The sequence below is a fragment of the Thermobia domestica genome, chromosome 15 (genome assembly GCF_964235325.1).
Source record: "Thermobia domestica chromosome 15, izTheDome1.hap1.1, whole genome shotgun sequence".
In the NCBI taxonomy this organism is placed as follows: Eukaryota; Metazoa; Arthropoda; class Insecta; order Zygentoma; family Lepismatidae; genus Thermobia; species Thermobia domestica.
Genome location: NC_137468.1, coordinates 91988302 through 92003771, shown reverse-complemented (window position 1 = coordinate 92003771; position 15470 = coordinate 91988302). Strand labels below are relative to the sequence as shown.

The following is a 15470-nucleotide window of genomic DNA, read 5'->3' as shown; positions in this document are numbered from 1 at the left end:
CCTTAAGAGTAATAAAAGAAAGTCTGTCAGTAACAAATTCAACCCGTTTAATTGCTGGTAATATACGTTCATGAACGAAAAACCCTGTTCCTAACTGGTGATTTTTATTTCCTTCCCCGTAAAAGAACGTAAAATTTCCGGAATTCATAGATCCATTTCCATCCCACCTAACTTCCTGATCTCCTACTCGTTACGGATTTTAACGCACCTGCCCTATAAAGACTCCTAATATTCCATGTTCCAAATCTCATGTCCATTTTCTTTTGCTGAGGTCGTGCCAAGTTATCAGTCCTTGTCCGAGGCTTTTGTAAATATTTCTGAACAAGGTTTTTTTTTTTTTTTTTTTTTTTTTTTTTTTTTTTTTTTTAACAGGATGAGGTTGTTAGCCCTACCCAAACCCCCAGGCTGGAGGACCACTCCTAGTCGGCTATCCGCGATTGCTTATTCAGTATATTCGCAGCTAACATCTATATCTAGAGGCCTTCTTCTCGATCCGCAACCTGAGGACGCGCCATGCCGTGGTGACAGGAACCTACGTTACACGGTTTTATTATGCGATAGAATTATTATGCGATTATTATATAGCTTTATTAGTATAGCTAGATAAGAAAAATGCTTGACTAACACAGGCACCTTATAATGTCAGTAAAGAGTCAACCCTGTGCTAGCCAGACATACGTTAACTAATTTCAACCGAGCAAATCTCAATATATTAATTTATTTTAATTTTAACAATTATGCGATAGGGCATTAGAAAAAAAATTATGCGTTTTGTTTCAGGTGTAAACTTGGAGTAGTACGATTGTTAGAGAGCATGTTTTGATGTATGAAGGACAATTTAAATTTTTTTATTTTACTATCAATAAGAGCATCATTTTGGGATTGTACAGATAAATGTTTATTAAAAAGAAAGAAAGGAAGAAAATCACTTATAAACAAATATCGTAATCGAGAAAGGAAACTAATTTCAATGATGATTCTAGAGTTATTAAAATATCCTTTGCATGGCATCTGTAGCCAGTACTCGTCTTAACTTAAGACAGTAACAATCAAGATGTATAATAATTAAGTACAAGTATCAAAATTAGGTAAATAATAGCTGTAGCATTCCGTCAGAATAATTTCGTTGAAAAATATCTGTCCGTGTAAAAACATTATATAGAGAAACTTCATATATAAAGCCATTCGTCACAGACATTTTTTTAAAGAACAGTTAGCGAAATACAAGCTGTTTGATTTGTATGTTAACGAGCATTTCCGCATATCCATGGATATGAATATTATTAATCATATAAATATATATTGTGTAAGTTTGATATTTGATTTTATATATACATTATGTGATCAAAAGTATACGGACACCCCCAAAAACATACGTTTTTCATATTAGGTGCATTGTGTTGCCACCTACTGCCAGGTACTCATTATCAGCGACCTCAGTAGTCATTAGACATCGTGAGAAAGCAGAATGGGGCGCTCCGCGGAACGCACGGACTTCGAACGTGGTCAGGTGATTGGGTGTCACTTGTGTTAGAAGTCTGTACGCGAGATTTCCACACTCCTAAACATCCCTAGGTCCACTGTGCCTGATGTGATAGTGAAGTGGAAACGTGAAGGGACACGTACAGCACAAAAGTGTACAGGCTGGTCTCGTCTGTTGACCTGACAGAGACCGTCGACAGTTGAAGAGGGTGTAAAATGTAATAGGCAGACGTTTCCAGACCATAGGATGGAATTCCAGACCATCACACAGGAATTCCAAACTGTATTAGGATCCACTCCAAGTACTATGACAGTTAGGCGTGAGATGAGAAAACCTGAATTTCATGGTCGAGCGGCTGCTCATAAGCCACACATCACGCAGGTAAATGCCAAACGACGCCTCGCTTGGTGTAAGGGGCGTAAACATTGGACGATTGAAGAGTGGAAAAGCATTGTACGGAGTGACGAATCGCGGTACACAATGTGGCGATCCGATGGCAGGGTGTCAGTATGGAGAATGCCCGGTGAATGTCATCTGTCAGCGTGTGTATTGCCAACAGTAAAATTCGGAGGTGGTGGTGTTATGGTGTGGTCTTTTTTTTTTCTTGGAGGGGGCTTACACCCCTTGTTGTTTTGTGTAGCACTTTCACAGCGCAAGCCTACATTGATGTTTTAAGCACCTTGCTTCTCAGTGTTGAAGAACAATGCGGGGATGGCGATTGCATCTATTTCAGCACGATCGAGCACCTGTTCATACTGCACGGCCTGTGGCGGAGTGGTTACACGACCATATCCTTTCTGTTATGGACTGGCCTGCATAGAGTCCTGACTTGAATCCTATAGAACACCTTTGGAATGTTTTGGGACGCCGAATTCGTGCCAGGCCTCACCAACCTACATCGATACCTCTCCTCAGTTCAGCACTCCGTGAAGAATGGGCTGCCATTCCCCAAGAAACCCTCCAGCACCTGATTGAAAGTATGCCTGCAAGAGTGGAAGCTGTCATCAAGACTAAGGGTGGGCAACACCATATTGAATTCCAGCAGTACCGATGGAGAGTGCCACGAACTTGTAAGTCATTTTCAGCCACATGTCCGGATACTTTTGATCACATAGTATATATATATATATATATATATATATATATATATATATATATACAGGGTGGTAGGTAACTCCACCGAAAAACTTTGGGAGGCGGTTCCTTATACAAGATGAAAGAAAAAAGTTCTAATAAACATGGGTCGAAAAACGTCTCCTTTCAGAGTTATGAAGTATAGAAAATTCGAAATATCGCGTTTCAAAACGCCCTGGCTTAGAAACTATAGGGCCTATCCCAAGCGAAGACTTTTATTAAGACGACGTTTATTTCGACTCACCCTGGTACTTACTATTGTGTTCAAAACCGATGTAATATTTCCCTTGTTTCTATAGAAATCTCACTCAATTTGTTCTGTTAATTGTTTCCAATAGTAAATAACCTGAAGCGCGTTCATCTCCTTCTTTGTATGCTTAAAGCTGCATACAATAATTTCCCTTGTTGATCAGTCATCATTTCCCAGTTGTCATGAATGCAGTCAAAAGATATAGATAAAGTTAATGGAAAGTGCTGGCCACATCGACGAAAGCACTACATTTAACTCGAAATAACTGTTTATATCTAAATATTTCAATTTACCTAGTACGGTCAAAGTAAAATGATGAGACTATGATACTTACCATTTCACTGTTGTTTGATAGTAGCGGACGAGCAGATTCGACCAAGTGGAATTCGATCCTTGGTGGTTGTTTTTCGTCTGTGTTAAAACCTTTCACATGAATAACTCTGTCGAATGGCAATACCATACCACAATCTCTAGCAACACTAATTGCAGTAAGAATGTTGTCACCTACAAATTAACAACGTGCAAATGAGTGGCAAGTTATACATTAAAACTTTTTTTTTTTTTTTTAACTTGTATCTACTTGACTTGATACTCGTCAACTATCATTTTAAAAAGTTACTCTTCTAGACCGAATGTTATTAAACTTCCAACCACAAGAACGGCAAATACGTGGTAGCTGTACATGTAACAAGCCACCAAGATAGTTACAACTTAAGCAATGTATAAAGCTATAGTCACTCATTACATTCATTACATATTTTTATGTTCTGTTTATTTGCTTCGCCGAATATACCTTCTCAATCTTAATATACATGCAAACATACATATCTGAATTCCCAAGGCTCAAAAGCACCACTACTACAAACAATGTAGTACCAAACTGTATTATCTTTATCTCCCAAAAGTACACAGGAAAGTCAGAATATCAATCAACAAATTATTTCAGATTAACATAGGTTAGTTGTAGGTAATAAAATATTATCGCGTACTTACTATGACTTAACCATTAGCTTACTTCAACCTCAAATTATATTTCTCTATAAACTTGATTGTGCTTTCAACTGTAAGCATACATTCTGAACTTCGCTATCCGCACAATGTCCCTTATTTCACAAATTAAACCCCTACTTCAGTTATTATACTTCACTTTGTTTAGTATGATTTCAATACCAGAGCCATGTCGATCAAACCGACCTAGACTTGCTGTCATTATTTTTTTAAGAATACCTATCATGTTCTTATATTCTCATCTCAATGTTCTTTTCGTTGGCCTTCTCCGCTGGTCTAGAGATTATAACGTGTGCCATTGGTGCACGTAGTCTCGGATTTGATTCCCGATGGGAGAGCACAAAAATTTAATTTCACAATCATTCACTTTCATACGTACGTTTCCTTCAGCCGAAAAGGCATAACCGTGGGACACTAACCAAAATAATTTCATGACTGAAAAAACGATAAATTTCACACATCCGTTTTTTTATCAATGAGGAATTTACATACTGAATATCTCTTCCTGACTTAAGACAGCTCATGAGATTTTCAATTTTTCGCATAATTGATGACCCCATGGACATAATCTGATCTGATTAGGTGGTATGACGTCTCAGGGCGGGGGGTCGATGCCCTCTGAATTTTGACAGGAGTACTTTGGTGACCCCAAATTTTGGGATGGATGCATAGAATCACCCCAATTAAATTTTAGAAGTGGCCAAATTTAAAAATTTGGTATGATAGTAGTATAGAACCTGGCTACGTAACTCTGTAAGTTTGATTGGTCTACCTCATTCCCTTTTATGGGTCAGAAACCGCGAAAAATTCAAATTTGGAAGGTTTTTGACCTATTTCTTTTTCCCCTAAGATGAGGCCCCATGTTATACGGTTAAACAATTTTGTATAGGACTCTATTTTCTTTCGGGTCCGTGATGGCTCAGTGGTACAGCGTTCATCTCTGATGCGTGGAATATTTGATTCGATCTCAGCTCGCCCCAAATGGACTTTGTGGTGGACAAACACAGTGTACGTTGCCTTTTTCGGTGTTCTGTTTCCTCTCACTTTTTCATCCCACTATTTCATCACCGTCCCCTTTAGCCTACACGGCTTAATCGTGAGACGTAAAACTGAAAGATTTCATTTCCATTTTCTTTCATTTAAGAGATGTATACAATGATGCACACCTCTTAAATTTTGGGAGGGATACATAGAATCACTTTTTAAATTTAGGAATTGTCAAAAAAACAAAATTTAATAAATGTTCTCTAGGGCTTGTCTCCTATGTACCCCTATGTAGGGCTTGTCTCCTTCTACGGGTAAGAAACTCCCAAAAAATAGAATTTGGGTGGTTTGGTCTTAATTTGTCTTCTTTGATGAGCCTTTATCACGTTATATACCCATATAGTTTAGTACATGAATCGATTATCTTTCATAACACATAAGTACAATGATGCATCCTTCTTAAATTTTGGGAGGGGTGTGTGCGTTGGCCTACATTAAAGTTGGGAACTGTCAATACCTCTATAATTTAGTAAGATCACATCGTATCTTTCTACGATAAAAGCATATGGCTTAAAACACACATAAGTAACATTTATTACTTTGGTGGGAAATTTGAATTTGCGTGACGTGGGATTTTGAATGTAGTGTCACAAGATCCACTAAGATAACAGTTTGCTGCAACAGATGATAGTATATGAGTGTATTTGTTTCTTCTCTTAAATAGTGCAATGGCCATTGGGGTGAAAGACCTGGATTCGATCCTCGGCAGGAGTATATGAGATTCGGATCCCACGTAAGCTGTTGGTTCACATCTCATATAGCCTCGTTGCTGAAAGGGACGTTAAAATCAAATCAAATAGGCAAGGGTATTATAATACACCCTACATTGGGCCAACCTTAAATTTTGGAAATTGTTAAAACTATAAATTATTATAGGATTAACTACACTTATGTAAGTCTTGGGTAGTCCATATTGTTTCCTTCTGTAGGTTAAAAAAAAAAAAAAAATTCAAATTTAAATAAAAATTCGTAACTGTTCTCTAGGACTTCGGTATATACTTCTGTAAATTTGGACGGTTCATGTTGAGCTCTGCACGGGTATAACACTGCTAAAATTCAAACTTGGGAGGATTTTGACCTAATCTTTTATTACATAGATTGATTTTATTACATCATATGAACATACGGATGAGTATAGGACCTTATTTTCTTTCATAAGACAGTACTCCCTTAAAATCTGACAGATTCAAAGGCACAACCTTACATCTGGAATTTGTCAAAAAATAAAAGGTTGACAAATATTCTCTAGTAACAGTGTATACACCTTTGTAAATTTTGTAATTTAACTTGTGAACAAAGCTAAATTCTTTCGTTACATAGAACATAGCAGCCATCTGGATGGTTTAATATTTGATTCCATGTTAAATAGTTTTACACATTCAATGTAAAATTATTTAAAAGTATGAACCCAATATCTTTCATATAAATTTCATTAGATTCAACTTACCCTTTCTCCTTCTAGAAAATCTAGTGCATATGCAACAAATTTCACATAAAAACAATATCTCTGGCAACATTCTTGTATGTCTGCCGTCACTTGAACACAAGGTAATTAATTCGCAATCTTGCCGTCTGCACAAATATATTAGAACGCACAATACTTAAGAATCCGAGACAATTATCGTCATAAAACAAAAGCTCACCGTCGGAATGTATCCTGTGTCATGCTAATCCAGAAAGATGTTACCCATTTCCGAAAGATCCAGACATATTATCCTCTAACTTCCAAAAGGTCCATTCAAAGTTGCCTTTCCACGTATTTCCCAATCGCGACTCCTACTTATCCCACGTGTAGTTTCCATTCGAAAGACGTGTCCTATGCATATTAAACTTCTCGATCTTGCTATTCGTATAAATACATATAGCACTGTAAAGTTTCGTATGCATCCGTATTTACCTAATTGTAAGCCGACCTATTGAAAATGGCTTCGATTTAGAATCGATATCTTTAACACGATCGGTAGTACACGATTCTTTTCACCGACGCAATAGGAGAAAATTCCGAAAATGGCGCCAGAAACAGCCACAAGTAAGTTTTTGAAATTGTATAGATTTGGCATTGCCAAATCAGTCGATTTTCTTCTAACTGCAGTGGATTTGTAGAGACGCGATAGAAATGGTTGGTCGTGGGTTTACGACGTGTTCGACTTGAAATGCATTTGACGGCACAGAAGACCATACTTTGTGCGAAGGCAGTAACAAAGAAAAGAAATAAGTGAATATGAACCTGAATCATCTGATAGTGAGACTGAATCAACTTCTTTGTATGCTTTATTAATAAAGTTTATTATCCCGTTTGTTCATATATTCAGCAATATCCATAATGTATCAATAATGGAATAAAAACAGCATAATATCTGATTCAAAAGCACGTAGCCAGTAGCTATCATGTGCGTCTTCAATGAAGGTTGTCCCGATTCGATTCTCGGTGAGAGAGCAATAGCATTTTGAACGCATCACAGTGGTTTGGACTCCACCTTAATCTGCATGTCTCATACAGTTTCAGTGATGAACATTAAACTTCAACAAACAAAAGGACAAAAGCATGTACCCAACATTATTTACACACGGCACCTATAAAAGTAATGAAATTAGGGATTAACACAACTCTAATCTCTCTCTCTCTCTCTCGCGCGCGCGCGCATAATTAATTACTAGGATTAAACATTTTTCCATACACTAAATTTTATTCATCGTATCAAATTCCAAAGATAGAATCCATATGATTTCATTTCCTTTTTAAACGAATCTCTGAATAAACATTTCGAGTGCAACATTTTCTCTAACTTAAATATACTCACTGAACTTGTAATTTTTAAGGAGTTTGGTTTACTAAAACTTCTTTATATATTTATTCTGTCCACCCGGAAGACAAATAAATCTCAGGAGCTATTTGTTGTATCATTATCAAATATGGTCAGGATATAGAAGGAGAAAATTTAGGAACTTAGTTCGTTTCTGCAGGCGATATTCAAACCAGAAGTGGTAGTAATACACTATTTCTAGTTTTAACATTGATTACTATATAGAAAAGGGATAATATAGCGAGAAGCTTTTTTTTTTTTTTTTCAATGAATTAAGCGTCCCAAAGATATATTTTATACCCATTTTTAACTCTCTACTAACACTGGAAGTGTTGGAAATATACTACAAGTTCCTATGGCTCCTTCGGCTTCTATAATTCCTAGAAATATACTACAAGTGGTGGCAGAAATCAACCACTTCCGGTTTTGACTTGATCACCACACAATGAAAATCGTCATAGATAACAAGAAGCGATTTTCTCTAATCAATTAAATGTCCCAAGAATATATACAATCCCCACTTTAATCTACCTACTTAAAACCGAAAATGGAAGAAATCAACCACTTCCACTTTTAACGTTGATCGTTATAGAGTAAAAATGGTAGATAGGAACCAGTGATTTTCTGCAGTCAATTAAGCGTCTCAAGAATACATTTCATCTGCTACTTAGATCTGTAATACTGCTACTTAGAGCTACTTTTAACAGCTCCAAACTCTGGAATGCGTTTTATTTATATATAAAATAAGAAAGTTTCCTCTTCTGGGGGGAGGATTGCCCCCATCGTCCCCCTTGGATCCGCCCCTGTCCAATAAGTACAAAATAATTACTTTTATTAAAAACAGCTACGTAATAGTGTTATTTCGTTTACATATACAGTACATTCAGAAACGCTTTTTCAGTAGACTATTAATTATTGTTGGCAATGATCAAATACTTCCTAGTGACATAAAAATTAGTTTTTACCGATTTCTTGAAAACTAAGCATGGGAATTTACGCCCCAAGGAAGCCATTTTGTTTACTCGATGTCTTCTATCAATATATCATTTTTACACAATATTAGAGTTAAACAAAATTAAAATTTTTAAGTTAACAATAATTTTGGGCTATACCTTATTAATCATACTGTATACTGTTGTTCTGCTAGCATCATAATGGAAAGCTTGATGAAGGTACACTACAGTACCAGTTTAATTTTAATACGCAGCATGGTTATCGTACAGCATCAATTTTTAGCTTTTGCAAAAAAATAAGTTCTTGTAGATTTTCTCGAAAACTACGCATGGAGATTTACACTCACCCACGTTTTTTTTTCTTTTTTTTGCGCGCAGTGAGATTTATTGATTGATACATGTCATTTTTGGACATATTTTTCCCCAGTATATGTTAATAATATTGTAAAATTTTTACTTGTATTTTATGTTTAATTGATTTTTCCCAAACATCACTGATTATTCCTGTAGCTCAACAGATGAAATATTATGCTAATTTAACAAAATGTTTCCATATTGAGTATCATTAGGTTGCTTGCTTATAGAGTGCTGAAATTAGTCGATTTGTTTAGAATCCATTGAACTTAATTGTCCATTTCTTGATCTTTATTTTTTGGTTGGTTGGACTGGAATTTAGAGTCCCTTTCATCATCGAGACCTGGAGCGACATCTCAATGTGGGATCCGATCCATATTAGCTCCCGTCGGGAATTAAACTCGAAGACGCGTGCCCAAAAATATAACTACGAAGGAGCTCTGATTTCTACTGTAAAACAAATATTACTACATAATAGTAACTCAGCTATTTAAAATACCATTCGTCTTTTCCAGACATTCCCCACATACAAGAGACATTGATTAAATACATGAGCGTTATAAATATACCAGGGTGAGTCATATGTTCGTAGCGTTGGGTGGCCCCGCTCAATCGATGCGGAAAACCATGTGCAACATGTAGAACAGTTGAAGGTGGTGGTAGCAGAACGCGTGTCACGTGTCTTTCTTATCACAGCACTAACGGTGTGGGAGGAACTACTCATTGAATATATAGTTGACAGGACAATGGCTGAGGAGAAACTTGTGTGTCGTATGCTCCTGCGCCATTACTGGAAAAAGGAGCTGGATGCAGCAGCAGCAGTCAAGGAAATTTGTGTCGTAGAAGGTGAAGGTACTGTCCACAGCTAGAAAGTGGTTTCAACATTTTCGGGCTGGTGACACCAGCTTCGATGACAAACCCAAGTGTGAATGACCTGTGACGACGGATATCGATGACGACCTAAACGCTGTGGAAAGAAACCCAGGAGCCAGTACCCAACAGCTGGCAAATGAGGTCCAGTCATCACAAACCAGTGTCGTTCATCATCTGCATCAAGTTGGTTTTCGCTCCAGGCAACCGAGAATGGTTCCCCATAAGTTGACTTCAGTTTAAGCTTAACAACGTTTGACTCTGTGTGAAAAACTGCTTCGAAACCCCAATGATGACAGGTTTTGGCGGAGGATCATCACGAATGATGAAAAGTGGATTTTTCATTATCCTGACACCGGGGAAACAATCGTTTCGACCAGGTACCGAGGCGCAGCCTGTGGTTCGAAGAGGGCGTTTTGAAGAGAAGACTATGCGTTTGCGTGGTGAAATTTCGAGGGTCCCATGCACTGGGAGTTCGTTCCACATGGCCGTGCCGTAGATGGAACATTGTATGTTGAACAGCTGCAACGGGTATACGACATTGTTCGCCGTCGTTATCCAGCACTGGTGCACCGAAAGCGTCTTCTCCTCCAATTTGACAACGCTCCATGCCACAGGTCAAGAAGAGTCCGTCAGAAAATTGCGGGCATGAATGGCGTGGAAGTTTTACCATATACTCCTACATTCCCGACCTTTTGCTATCCGATTTTCATCTGTTTCGTTTCATGACACAATTCCATTTCGTGGATGATGTGAAACCGGGAATTATGAGTTCTTTGCTTAAGTCTGGTATCGTCAGAGACTTGTGCTACTTATGGAACGTTGGAAAAGGACTATACAGTGTGATGGGATGTACTTCGCCGAACAGGCGTCTGTGGTACAGGGGGAGCCGGGTGCTGAACATTACCCATGAACACGCTACGAACATACGACTCACCCTGGTACTTAACACAATGAGAAATGAAATAAATAAAAAGAAGCATATAACCAACAAGGTACCACAGTTGCTCTTCAGATTGAGAGATTCCTTTTCAACATTTCTAATATATGAAGCTACGATAACCTGTATAGCAACACTAAGAGAAAACTTACTAATATAAACAAATTTAAAAGATTTACTGCAGACAAAAGTAACTACTAAAAAATTTTAAAAAAAAATTATATACGCTCAACTACAAAAGTGATTCTATTCTACGTGCTTTACAAATTTAGTCCGGTTAACTAAATTAAACTTACCCGTTACCATTACAGCTCGAATTTGAGCCATACGCAGCTTTTGAATTACAGGAGTTGTTTCTGGTTTTAATGTATTTTGCATAACTAGAAGACCCAACAACGTAAGATCCTTTTCAATCTACAGAAAGAATAGCAAATTCAAAGCGTCAGTGGTTAGTTAAGAAAGTCTAGGCTCACACGTAAGTTTCAGAGGTTGATTATGTTATGAGATAAGTAATCGGGAAGAAAAGTGAAGTTGTTAGTTCTGGTAAACTTCAAAATACTCCTGGAATACAAGAGTATTCCAAGTACTGCTCAAGAACTGCTTTTCAGCAAAGTACAATTACTCCAGTAACATGAACGTCACTATTAGAACTATATGAGTCATTCTTAAAAGAAAAACCACAACAATACGTACAATCTGCTGCTGCTTAATTGTATATCAGCTCATATTATATATATATATATATATATATATATATATATATATAGGATGTCTCGAAAGTCCTTTGACGGGGTGTAACTGTTATTATCAAAGTTACAACAAAATGTAAGAGGGAAAACCGTCTTCAAATATGCTGTTTGAAATATAAAGTGAAAGAATTTTTTAAATCGGACGAGCCGTTTGGGTTGTACTCTTTATGCGCCCAATGATAAATGAAAATGCAACGTTGCCATTTACCTGAACCCACAACATAAGTGAATGAAGTTACTGTCTTTTACGCTAACGTGTTGATGGCCAGCCCCTATTTCATTTTTGGAGACGGTTTCCCCTTTTACATTTCGTAAGCTTTTCAGAATGGACAAAGTGGGTTCTTCCTTATAAGGATTTCTTTAATCGTTTAGAAAATCGAATCAAGCATTTACTTTCGCAGTGTTGTTATACTATTGGTAAGATGCCGTCTTTAGCTGTCTAAAGGGATAAATATCTCAAAATTATGTAATTTGGACTTAACGTGTTTTTCCATTGTACCCTTCATATAGATTTGAAATATGACATTTATTTTAATTTTAGGCTTTAATTTTAAGCTGTTTAATGAGAGATATAACAATAAATTGTATAAATTAAATATAAACTAGTTTTAATAAAGTTTAATTTAGAGTGTGAAATTAAGTGTTGGTTAGTGAATTGTTTTATGTACTGAGTTAAGTTTAGCACAAATATATATATATATATATATATATATATATATATATATATATATATATATATATTTTAAATATTAGGTTATTGATTATTGGTGATGAGAATTAATTTTTATGCTATAGGTTACTGTTTAGCTTAGATTTTCATAGAAATTTTGACAGATGGTAGTTAAATATTGTGGAAACTGAGTAATGATGTGATAGTATTTTTTAAAATAGTTTTTTCCTTGTACACTATACTGATTTTTTTTTTGTACTGTATTTGCGGCTATGATGAATATTATTTTATTTTTGAAAGATGTAAGTTTATGTTTGTTATAGTCTAAAAACTAAGTATGTTAACCCCAGAATATTGAACTTAAAACCCTTTAATGTTTTGTGGTCAATTAAGTAACAACTCATTATAAAATCTATTTACATAAATAATTCAACCATACTGCATAGGGATGTTTTTCGATATGTCCTTTGGTTCAGAAAATAACTACTACACCGTCTAAACTGTTTTGCCAACAGATGGTACTGCCTGCTTTCAAAGTAGCAGTTCTGGTGGTTACATTTGTAACCACCAGAACTGTTACTTTGAAAGCAGGCAGTACCATCTGTTGGCAAAACAGTGTAGGCGTGTAGTGGTTATTTTCTGAACCAAAGGACATATCGAAAAAACATCCATACGCAGTATGGTTGAATTATTAATGTAAATAGATTTTATAATGAGCTTTAAAGGCAATGGTTATTTAATCGACTACAAAACGTTAAAGGGTAATGTGGAAAGTAACCGTGCACATTATGCAATCCATACCTTTCTGCGCACTAGACCCAAAAATTTTGAATAAAAAGTTTTGCGCGTTAAAAGGCTAAGATATGTTTATGATGATGACGAACACAGATTTTGCGTTGTTTATTTATTATTTTTTTAAAATTATTACTAGACGTCATTTTAAAAATTATTTAAGATATTATATCAGAATTTCTGCTGAGGTAGATAATTTAAATGTTGTGGACGTGACGTAAAGCTACCTGCAGTTTGAAAACTTGGTTGAGTTTGGGTTTTGGAAGTTTTAGAACAAGCTTTGGAATTTAAGAAGTGAGAAATATATTTGTGTTAGCTTTTTATAGCTGTGCTAGCTATACATTTGAAATCGAGCATGTCCACAGTGTTAAAATATATTTATTTTAATTTTAGGTTTCAATTTGTGGGGTGCTTAGCGAGAGATACAACTATAGAATTTTATAAATTAATTTAAAAAGTGTTCTAATTGAGTTTAATTTAGAACGTAAACCTAAACGTCGGTTAGTAAATTGTTTTATGGACTAAGTTAAGTTTAGCACAAACAGATTTTATTGACACACACTTGGTTGGTTGATTGTTGGTGCTGAGTAACGATGGGCTACTACTTTTTACTAGTCTTTTTACAAGCTATGCTGATTTTTTTTTTATATATATATATATCGGCAGTAATGATTATAAGATGAATACTGTTTTATTTATGAAAGATATCAGTTTATATTTGCTATAGTTTAAAAACTAAGTTTGTTAAACACAGAATATTGAACTTTAAAAAAACGTCTATGGTGAGACGAACACACATCTTAACGTCATTTGTCTTTTTGAGTACCACCGAATGCTATTTTTAAAATTACTTAAGATTTTATATCAGGATTTTTGCTGAGGAAGATAATCTACATGCTCATGGACATGATGTAAACCTAAATATAGTCTGAGAACTACCGAATATTTTTAGAAACTCTAGAACAAATTTTGGAATTTAGGAAGTAAGAAATATGCTTGTGCCAGCTTTTTTAAATGAGTTTTTGTTATACTCAATATTATGACTGTAAATTTCAACATTTTGACAACTGCCACATGTCTACTAAGGATATACTAACGTTGTCTTAGAAATGGAATGCATATGCGAACAATATACAGAGGTTGTTTCCGATCTATAGTGACGATTTCAAACTGCACTTACTTTAAGCAAAACCATGGTGCTAACATCGAGAGTGCTCTATTTGGTGGTCCTGCATCTGGGCAGTTGCCCGACAGCAAAGTTTCCAGTGTAGGAGACTGGTACGCAGTGCAGTCATGTCACGCTGCAACTACTATTCCAGAAAGGCTTTCCATAGTCCTTCAACGGTGTGGGGTCTCCTGTGAGACAAGGTTCCTTTCAGGAGACAGAAGGCGCAAAAGTCCATCGGTGACGCATCAGGGGACTTCACTGGAATGTCTGATGAATGGAATGGCATAAATTCTAGTTTCTATTGCCATTTGTTGAAAAAAAAAGGCGGGTTGAGCGAGATGTGTGACCTGACTGACGCTTTGTCTTGATGAACCCACACACGATTCTTATCCCATCCGTAGAGATGGGGACGTCATGGCGATAAACGGGTGTCAAGACGTTTGCCTGATAATATTCCGAATTCACCTTCGTACTTTTGGATACATGATGTATGGTCAGCTTGCCCTGGTACGAGTATCCAGCAATGACAATGAAACCTGTGTAAAACTTTTCTTGCATTCAGTGAACCATCTCTGAAAGTCCCTCGCACCTGTCGATCGATAAAAACTTGCACGGCTTGTGACAGTCATCGAGATAAACATATACCTCGTCTAGTGTTACAACAAACTTACACTTTGCACCGGCCAGGTACGTCGTATACAGCTTTCGACAGTTGGTGCGACGTTCCTGGATGTGTTTTGGCAAGAGCTTGTGCACATGTCCCTTCCGTCGCTTTACCAACCTCAAATCGCGGTGAATGATGATGTGTCAACTGTTTTCAGTGATCTCTGTAGCCTATTTGCGATACTCTCTGTGTGGGTGGATTCTCCCTGGTGACCAGAGCCCCGACTTCCTGAATTCTAGCTCGTGTGCGACTAGTAGCAGGCCGAGGGTTGACTTGTTTCTGCCCCACAGTAATCATACTACGCCTCGTCTTATCTGCCCCTTTCAACACCTCTGATATACCAGTTATAGACACAATGAACCTATTCCTTGCACAGTTTGATAATGGCACACTGTAGTTCACGTCGGAAAGGGCAATTATGTAGCCCTCCCAATAGGCACTATTTTCGGCGGCATTTGTCCCGATATGCACTTACCACACTTGTCACGCACAGTCAATAGTCCAAGGTGACCACATGACTGACAGCTTTCTGCTCTTCCCAATTGGTGATGATGCGCAAGTTGTGTAATTTCGTCACCATAGATCAG

General features: G+C 36.8%; 1 protein-coding gene across 2 annotated transcripts in view; it reads right to left on the bottom strand.

The window, feature by feature from the left end:
* Positions 1-15470, bottom strand: part of LOC145671150 (polyamine-transporting ATPase 13A3-like) — a 152607-nt gene that overhangs the window by 29572 nt on the left and 107565 nt on the right. For both annotated transcript variants that reach the window (XM_081739974.1, XM_081739973.1), the window contains 2 exons: positions 11137-11254; positions 3202-3371 (listed from right to left, as the gene is read on the bottom strand). In XM_081739974.1, coding sequence (XP_081596100.1) covers positions 3202-3371; positions 11137-11254 — 288 coding nt within the window. The remainder of the gene's footprint in view (positions 1-3201; positions 3372-11136; positions 11255-15470) is intronic.